Consider the following 9,806-nt stretch of genomic DNA (forward strand, 5'->3'; position numbering starts at 1 on the left):
ATGCGGCATGGCGGCACCCGCCCCTGGGCGAAGTGGGGAGCGGCTACCTGCCACCTCGTCCTCTTCGCCTGCCCTCGGCATCTCGAGCCCGACGTGGAAACACTCGCGAGTGGGATAGTAAGTGCCTTCGTTGTCGAAGTCGGAGTAACCAAAGCAGTAGTCGCTTGCGGCCAAGAACTGGCGCAAAGCCCTAGAGTCATGGAGCCTAGAGAAATCCACTCTGGGCCATGCCTCGTCCTCATCCGAGGAGTCGGCGTGGGTGCTTAGGTCGAGACCAAAGCGCTGGCTGCGCTCTGAGGGATCCTCATGAGCGGCAGCATATGTGTAGGCGTAAGAAGCGGTGGCATTTCTCAACCCAAAGGGGTATGGGGATGGTGCCGTCGCTAGATTCTGCTCCACCGGGGTCGGTTCTTCAGGGAGTGGTGGAGCGAAGCTTGACAAATGGGCATCGCCGCGAGCCACCGGCGATTTTCCTTTGTCGAAGCTCAGGCCAGACAGGTCCCCAGCCAGGGACCCCGTACCAATAGCTGGTCGCAGGATATCGGCGGGGAGTGGCGTGCCGCCCCGGGTTCGTGTAGCGTCAGGGTGGCCTTGCTCGCGTCGTGCCTGGCGAGCGCGGCGAGAGCGGCCGCCCGGGCGCCGCCTGCGCCTGGGCTACCGGTGCGTAACTTCATCGTCGGACGATGGGGCTTGAGGAGCAAGGAGTACCATGTCATACTCATGCCCTAGAGACATGAACTCTAGGCTCCCGAACCAAACCACGGTGCTAAGACGCAATGGTCGTACGGGGTCTGCCATCCGAAACCTGCTAGGATGATGAAACTGACACGCAGAGGCCCCTACCTGGCGCGCCAACTGTCGGTGTTTCAGACCGAGGGGGTCCACGACCGACCAGTGAATTTGTTCTGCGTGCTCCCGATTCCAGATAGTGATGCAAAGAGACACAAGATTTATACTAGTTTAGGCAATCGGCGCCCTACATCCAGTCTGAGAGATCGAACTCGTATTCCTTGCATCGAAGTGCTCATAGTAGGGGGTTACAAGCTAAGGGAGAGAGGGAACTAGTCCCAGGTCTCGGCAGGGTGTCGTGTGGGCCGTCTAAGACGTTGCTCTCAAGCGGCTGGAATGTGTGCGTGTCTGTGTTACAAGGTGTCCTCCTCCTTTTCTCCCTTCTAAATGGCCCAAGTCCTCGCCTTTTATAGTTGAAGGGAAGACAAGGACAGTACATGTGTTAACTATGCGGCGTCGTGCCAATAGGGGCGGCATGTCCGAGCCCTATGGCCTGTTCCTGTGGCGGCGTGGTTGTCGGAGTGGTCCATCCTTAGGGTACTGGGGTGGCGTGGTCGTCCTATCAGATCCTGTGCGTCGTGGGAGCCCCGGGAATGCCTCGGAGTGGACGCGGCGGCGAACGTGCAAGCCACTGTGGATGGACTGTGCGCGAGGCCGAGACTTGGTTGGTGCCGAGGCTTGTACTGCGGTGGGGGGGTCTCGGCAGGCACGAACCCCAAGATCGCCGAGGCCCCGGTGTACAGTGTCGAGGCCCTGGTGTACAGTGCCGAGGCCTTGAGCGGGCGGCCAATCATGGGTACAGCGTTAGGACACAGTGGCCGCTAATCCCCGTCGTACCCTATCCCAGCCGGTATGGCGCTGATCGTGGACACAGTGGTGGGACATAGTAGTCGGTAATCCCCGCCGTGCCCTATCCCGGCCGGCATGGCGCTGATGCGACCTTAGGTCGCGTCGGCCGTTCTGTGGCGTGGAGCCACCGTCCGGCTGAGATTGTGGGAGTGGTTGAAGCATTAATGAGACATGACACGTTGTCGGGAGGGTCGGCCGAGGCGGGGGGCGACGGACCGCGGACGAGCCGGCCTCGAGCGACACGAAGAATGAGGCCTCGCGCGAGACGGAGATCAGGCTCCTTGCCAAGGCCTCGCGCGAGAGGCCTCGCGCGATACGGAGAACGCGCCTCCTACCGAGGCCTTCCGTGGAGAGCCTCGGGCGAGGCGGAGACGACGTTCCCTGCCGAGGCCTTCCCTGGGGAGCCTCGCATGAAGCGGAGTTCGCGTCAGGATGCCGAGGCCTCCTGCTCGAGGCCTGAGGCGAGGAGGGAGAGGACCCAGTGGGCTCGGTCATGGCGGGTGAGGGGCCCACGACTTACCTTCTAGCTTTTCTTATTATTTTTTTAGATGGGACTTTAGCGACCCTATTTGATGTTTTGCTTGGGGTACCCCATACTAAGGTACCCGACACTTCCCTTGAGTACTTAGTGTCTAATGGAGGACAAGTACTCTTAGAAGACATTAGATTAGACGGTTCTACCACAGTTTTACCACCGTGGCTTTATATTCTCCGTAAGCAACCATTGCATTCTCTTTTTTTCCACATGTTCAATCAGTTAGGGTTTTGGGTCCCTCTCCCCTCATTTTTTTCTCGCTGCTTTGGTTTGTTCCAAGTCGCTTGCCACTACCTCGATGGTTGTAATATGCGCTACAGGGTTCTATCGTAGTTGTGTCGTGTAATTCTGTATCCTTTTAATAAAATACATGCTAAGACATCTTCACGGAAAAAGGATGTGTTTTTATTCTATCATCTAATCTAAAAATAAAAAGGTATTTGAACAGTGTTGTTATCAAACAATTTTTCTCTAAATGATCATTATGATCTTATCATGGCAAAAAAATACATATATGAAGCACGTGTTTATATATATTATTTTTCACGGTATACAGAACGTAGCTCCGTAACGTACATTGTTTAATTACACTTGAAAATTGAACTAGGAGTAAATTAACACAAATAATGAATGCAACAAATATTTTTTTCTTCCAACCAAATGAGAAAGAAAGGAACAGAAACCATACTAATTACATCTTGAGTCCTCGACTGACCATTTTATTTGAAGAACCACTCTACTTAAAATATGTACCGCAAATAATTAAATCAACCAAAATCAACTAAGATTAGTTAATTTTGCTCGATTGTCTTGCTTGTAAACCGTCGTTATGGCTCATGCCCCTGTATCCATCCTTAGCACTTGGGCATGTTAGGAGGACGTGGCATCATTTGAGCGTCTAGGGTTTTGCCATTTTCACAATGAACACGGTGTCCATGCCCCACACCGTGTGACGATCAAAGTGGCAATGCATAAACCACACACCTAATAACAATAAAGAATAAAAGCACAACATATATAAGAAAAAAATAATCCGTATAACAACATATAATGTAGTTCATTGGTGCCCAAAGATTAATTTAGCAAATGGAGTACTCACCAGGATTTGCCACGCGGAAGCGCATTACAGCCCAGCCGCCCGTGGGCACGGAGACCATGTTCTGGTATGGTGGGTCGACTAGGTTGTACGTGGCCGGGTCCTTGTCCTTGTCGAAATTACCAAACCCTCTGGCCACCACGTAGAAGCTGAAGCCATGCAGGTGTATGGGGTGGCTCTCGGCGCTGAAGATGGCCGTGTCTTGGAACACCACCTCCACGACGGTGCCATTCTCGACCACCTTCACCTTGGTGGCCCGCTTCGTGAGCCAGAGCTCCTACGGCGGGTTCAGGGCGGTGAAGTTGAAGAAGAAGGGCAGCTTGTTGGGGAAGTCCAGCTCATACACGCCGCTGATGGAGTCATGATAGTAGGCGTCAAGGATGTCAGTAGTCGGGTTCATGAAACTAACGTTGTTCAGTCTCGCCACGAGTCGGTTGCCTCCGGGGCCGTCGCACGTCTTGTTGGCCCCATAGGGAAGAGTGTTGACAGAGATCGTCACGAGCATGTGCTCGTCAACCTCCATTGGCACGTCGATCAGGTGCTCCTTGGTGACCAGGGACCGAAGCTGCGCCGTGTACGCCGTCACCACGGCGATGTCACCAAAGTTCGGCAGGTCAGGGAAGTCAGGTGGCCCCATGAACAGCGGCACGTCTGTGTACTCTAGGATGACCGTGGCCTTGGTCTTATCGAAGTTGACTAATGTGTTGGTCACGAACGCCCGCGCGGCCATATAGTAGCGGCTATTGGCTGAGCCGTTCTTGGGGCAGTTGGCCTCGAGGAGCATGTTCATGGTCTGTCCAAGGGCGATCATGATGTGGTCGATGGCGAACGGCCTGAGGTAGCTGCTGTCGGTGCGGACCACCATGAGGCAGTTTCCTTCTATGTGCGGGTGAGATCATGGCGTGTGAAGGACGCCATGCGAAGGCAAACCCAGGGACAACAAAACGACAGCAGACAACACCTGATGGTCAACTCCAAGCGATGGCGGAAGATGTTAGAGGCAGTTGGAGCGTTGTCCGCCCACCCCGCTACAAGACAAAGGATGGCACCGACGTAGTCAGGAGATCAAAGCTTAGGACTCAGAACCCTATGAAACCCCCTGAACTTGTACTCCCATCGCCCCCTCAATATATAAGGCGGGGCATGGGATCCTGTACAAGGGAACAAACCATTGGAACCCACTGAAACCTAGATCGGACCTCCAGCTTGGATCCCTGGCTAGGAGAATAGCAGCATAGTGCTCCCCCTACATCTCTCTCTCTCTTTGTGTGTGTGTGTGTGTCTTGTAAGAACTCAATTGAGTATTCCTAACACGAAGAACTCCACTACTGGACGTAGGGCTTAGACGTCTGAACTAGGATAAACCCCTTGTGTTTTGAGTTCTTAAGTCACCGGAGACACACGCATCGACCCACGTCGAACAATCCGATTACTGCTGTGGAATCTAACCCACGACAAGGGCTAAAGAAGTGAACAATATGGATAGTAGCTAACAAAGCTCAGAAAAAGCATATCTTGATTTTGCGTGGCTAGAAATTGAACAAAGATAGGATAGGATAGGAGTGGGAAAAATGGAAGTGGAAAATGAGATAAAAATAGCTTTAATTGTAGTTATATATAATTCATGCCAATGATATATGGGGTGCATGGAGAGAGGACACCAAAGTCAAATGAATAAGCAAAACTATTAGCAAAATTATTTTTGAGTAAATAAAAAGATTTAAATGTTACCATGAAAAAGCTAGCTACACGTGCTAATTGCATGGGCCATGCATCTTGCTAGTTGGATATACGGAAGTGATATGCGTAGCTTTTTCTCAAGACTCATCCTTAGTACGTTTAGATATATAAGAAAGTGTCATATACGTCTTTGTATCACAACTTGCTTTTGTGTTATTATAGTGTATTACCAGTTCAGTCGTCTTCTTTGTGAAAGTAAACCCCTGGATCGGATATTCAGATGTCAATCTAGCTAGCTTTCTGCGGCCCTTTCAAGTTTGGTTGTTTGGTATAGGCAAACGAAATGAGAGAAAGAAAAGGTTAACCACCTCATCCCCAATACAAGCAAGGGTCCATAAGTCCATTGGATCTCCGCATTGACATAATACTAGTATGAATATTTCATCAAAACTGATGAGTAACCTGTGGAAAGAAGCTTTCCAAAAAAAAAATCGTCTCCTCCCTCAGAAAGAACATTTAAATCTATCTTGTATTCGGAGACAAAGACATGCCCTACTCAAATTGTCATGCACTCATGCTTGCAGTAAGCAGAACTGATGGTCCGTCATCTCTGAACCTAATCAAGTTGGTGTGGCTAATCACGATGATCCATGTATTTGCTATGTTGGACATACACCACCATTTCTAATTCTAAGAAACCAGTAATCAAGCATTGCATTTGATTCGCAGTAGTGTCATGCATCACTTACACCTTGGCACGGTGATTGTCTTGTTGGTGGGGGTACTGATTGGTGTTCAGCAATGTGTGGAGAAGACACATATGGTGATTGTAGCCATCATCAAACCAAAGCTACGTGAGCGTTGGATATAGGAAAATGTTACATTACACCCAAGTCGAGATGGTAGTCTTCATGCTGCTGCTCAATGTTTTATTCTCTCATTGTTGGCTCGGTGATCTCCTAACAATCACACCACTGGAAACTGTATTTTCCCTGTGTACCACTTATTTTTCTTGATGGGTCTCAAAAGGCTCACAGAGAAAATGTAATTAATCTGTTGGTTCGTGTTCCTCACGGAAGAATTTCAACATGTTCATTGCAATTTGTTGTCTTTGTCATGTGGAAGAATATAGTTATATGTGTTTTCTCCTTGTTTTTTCCTCGAAAGATATACCATACCAGATCGAAGCCTTTGTCGATAAGGCTATATGATGCCTAGTAGGCTCGTCGGCTCGTCACTTCAATCCATTCCAAGGTCTGACAAAGACACATGCAACAGGAGCCCATAACCTAAAATGCAATACCTTGGGTATCAGCAACCTGCTGGATTTGTGCCTAGACTTCGATTTTCGCGTAGATTTCATTTCTAAGGATCCAAAAGGGACCTACATGATCATGGTCTTATCATGGCGAAAATAAATGAATACATATATGAAGTACATATTTATACTGAATCTTCACGGGATACAGAATGTAACTCCGTAGAATACATTATTTAGTTACACTTTTTAAAGATTGCACTAGGAGTAAAACAACACAAATAATGAATACAACAAATATATTTTTCTCTTCCAACCAAATGAAAAACAAAAAAATACAAAGGACACTAATTAAAATCTGTACCGCAAATAATTAATTCAATCATCAACTGAGAAAAGTTATTTTGCTCGATTGTCTTGCATACACCGCATCATCCGTGGCTCATGCCTTTGTTTCCTTAGCACTTAGGCATGTTAGGAGGACGTGGCATCATTTGAGCGCCTGGGGTCTTGCCATTTTTCACAATGAACACGGTGTCCATGCCCCACACCGTGTGACGATCAAAGTGGCAATGCATAAACCACACACCTAACAGACAAGCAAAGAAATAAACAGCACAAAGTAAGATAAAAAAAATCATATATATATATCAACATATATACTGTAGTTTTGCCCAAATTTAGCAAATACTCACCAGGATTTGCCGCGCGGAAGCGCATTGCAGCCCAGCCGCCCGTAGGCACGGAGACGGTGTTCTGGTACGGCGGGTCGACCAGGTTGTACGTGGCCGGGTCCTTATCCTTGTCGAAATTACCGAAGCCTCTACCCACCACGTAGAAGCTGAAACCGTGCAAGTGCATGGGGTGGCTCTCGGCACCGAGGATGGCCGTGTCCTGGAACACCACCTCCACCACGGTGTCGTACTCCACCACCTTCACCTTGGTGCCCCGCTTCGTGAGCTGGAACTCCACCGTCGGGTCGGGGGCGGTGAAGTTGAAGAAGAATGGCGGCTTATTGGGGAAGTCCGGCTCGTACACGCCGCTGATGGAGTAATAGTAGGCGTCGAGGATGTCGACGGTCGGCGTCACGAAGCTGACGTTGTTCAGGCTCGCCGCAAGGCGGGTGTTGTTTCCGGGGCCGGGGCCCATGCACGTCTCGTTGGCCCCACAGGGGAGCGTGTTGACGGAGATCGTCACGAGCATGTGCTCGTCGACCTCCATTGGCACGTCGATCGGGTGCTCCTTGGTGACCAAGGAGCGGAGCTGCGATGTGTACGCCGCTGCCGCGGCGGTGTCGTTGATGACCGGCAGGACGGGGTAGTCTGGTGGCCCCGCGGAGGGCGGCGCGTCCGTGTATTCCAGAATGGCGGTGGTGTTTTTAGCGTTGACCGGGAGTCCGATGTTGGTGAAGAACGGGCTCGCGGCCATGTAGTAGCGGTTGTTGTCGCCTGAGCCATTGGTGGCGTGGTTGGCCTCGAGGAGCATGTTCATGGTCTGTCCGGGGGAGATCATGATGTAGTCGACGGTGAACGGCTTGAGGTAGCGGCCGTCGGTGCCGACCACCGTGAGGCGGTGCCCGGCGATGGCGAAGAACATCTCGTTGGTGAGCCCCGCGTTGATGACCCGGAGTAGGTATGTCTTGCCGTGCTCCACCAACATCCTGAAGGTGTCGTTCTTGGAGCACGGGGCGAAGTCGCCGGGCTGGCCGTTGATGGTGTTGGCGTCCGAAACCTGGACGTCGCCGCCGGTCCGCTGGGACTCCAGGAGAACTTGCTCCACGTCTGCATTCCACCACTCGCCGAGGATGATGGGCATCTCCTTGTGCGGCTTTGTGTAGGGGTAGACGGAGCCGCGCTTGGGGTGGATGACGATGGCGCCGTGCACGGTGGCGCGGTCGAAGTCGCTGTGCGCGTGCCACCACAGCGTGCCCTCCTCCTCGGTGAAGATGATCTTGTATGTGAAGTTGGCGCCGGGCTGGATGGGGCACTGCGTGATGTACTCCGGCCCGTCGGACCACGGGTTCCGCGGCTGGTCCACGCCGTGCCAGTGGAGGGTGATGTTCTTGTTGCCCTGGTTGTACACGTTGACGATGACCACGTCGTCCTTGCGCGCGTAGATGGTCGGCCCGGGGAACTGCCCGTTCACGGCCAGGATGGTCTTCTCCTGGCAGAGCCGGGTGACGTTGGTCTCCTTGATCTGCAAAATATATATCACACGCCGGCGTCAGTCCTTGTCTCCTCTTAATCGAGCCTACTGCATGGTGTGTAGGACGAAGCAAGCAGTGGGCGTCAAGGAGCTTGGATAACTAGCAAAGAGGCTAATTTCGATAAGGCGATGCTGCATATGCTGGAATGGAAAAGATTAGCAAGCAGCTAATAAGATGTGTCACATCGTTGCTAGTTTTTTTCTCGAGTGATGACGATGTTCAGCAGCTCACATCAGGGAAATGGGAAAATTGTGGCTTCCGTAATTTCTATGCATAGCAAGATATATAGCTAGTGTTTCTCGACAAGCAAGTAAGAAGTCAATCTGTGCCGGTCGGAATACAGCTAGCTAGGTCTACTTACTTCATCATGCAGATCAAGTATTTAACAATTCATAGTCGCTAGATCAGATATCTAGCTCGCATATGCAAATGATCTGAAGGCATGCAATCATCACATCGATATAGCTTAGCTAAATATTTCAAAACGATAACATATGTACAACTGTTGTTCTGCACGTGCCCTCAAATACTATACGTACCGAAACAAACTGCCTGGATCTCTGAAATTAAACTGGTAGTGGTATATACAAGTTGAAATGAGATGTATGGATCAACTTACAACGAAGTCGTAGTGAGTATTCCTGGAGGCCTGGGCCGGGCTAGCTGCAACTCCAAAGGCTAACACCACGCCTAGCAGTAACCAGCTGAGCCGGCCTGCCGGCATCTTATCTGCACCGCCCATCGTCGGACGTTTCCGAAGGGGCATGCAGCAGAGCTAGAGCTCAGCTCAGCTCTCTGATCTTCGTGTATGATTATGATGTGTGTTTAGCAGCGAGCGAGGGGATGCAAAAGGCTAGCTCTAGCTTCTGCAAAGTGATCTCCGTGTGTTGCTGCGATGCTCATCTGGCTCGGACGCCGCAGGTATTTATAGAGCGAGAGCTGCCAATGAAACGACGAGGGGATGCATATGCACGTGCATCCTCCATTCGTCATACCGCCACCAGTTAGTACCTAAACTACCCCGGTCCGGTCGATAACTTCGAATGATTGTCTGCTTGGCTAGCTTAGCAACTCGTCCACGCGCGTCCTAACAGCGTTTTTCCGGCGACAAATGCATGGTGTGGCTCCAGAAGCCGCGTACTAGCCTGAAACGCCCTCCTCCTCCTCCTCCGTTAGCGTGAGTTGATTGGCGTGGCCTACCAGACTGCCACGCCGCGGTGGCGCGAGCGTGTGACGACGACGACGACGTCCGAGCTACCTAGGCTTGAATTTTCACCCGGGAACAGTCGCCTGGAAGGCTGGAAGCCTGGAACGAGTCAAGGTCAAAGGAACCCAATGCGCGCCGCATGCATGCAAGTTTTCAACGAACGTCAGCATGCAAGGAGGGTTCCGA

At 51.1% G+C, this 9,806-nt stretch overlaps 1 protein-coding gene and 1 pseudogene across 1 annotated transcript; both read right to left on the minus strand.

Annotated features, from left to right (window-relative positions):
- Positions 1-3,027: 3,027 nt before the first annotated feature.
- On the minus strand, positions 3,028-4,676 carry LOC136466134 (putative laccase-1; annotated as a pseudogene).
- A 1,707-nt stretch (positions 4,677-6,383) lies between these two features.
- Positions 6,384-9,294, minus strand: LOC136464456 (putative laccase-9). The gene is made up of 3 exons (XM_066463406.1): positions 9,033-9,294; positions 6,903-8,403; positions 6,384-6,796 (listed from the first exon to the last, which is right to left on the minus strand). The coding sequence occupies exons 1-3, from the start codon at positions 9,177-9,179 to the stop codon at positions 6,666-6,668; spliced, it is 1,779 nt and encodes a 592-aa protein (XP_066319503.1). The 5' UTR covers positions 9,180-9,294; the 3' UTR covers positions 6,384-6,665.
- Positions 9,295-9,806: the final 512 nt, after the last annotated feature.

Source organism: Miscanthus floridulus, chromosome 7 (assembly GCF_019320115.1).
Source record: "Miscanthus floridulus cultivar M001 chromosome 7, ASM1932011v1, whole genome shotgun sequence".
In the NCBI taxonomy this organism is placed as follows: Eukaryota; Viridiplantae; Streptophyta; class Magnoliopsida; order Poales; family Poaceae; genus Miscanthus; species Miscanthus floridulus.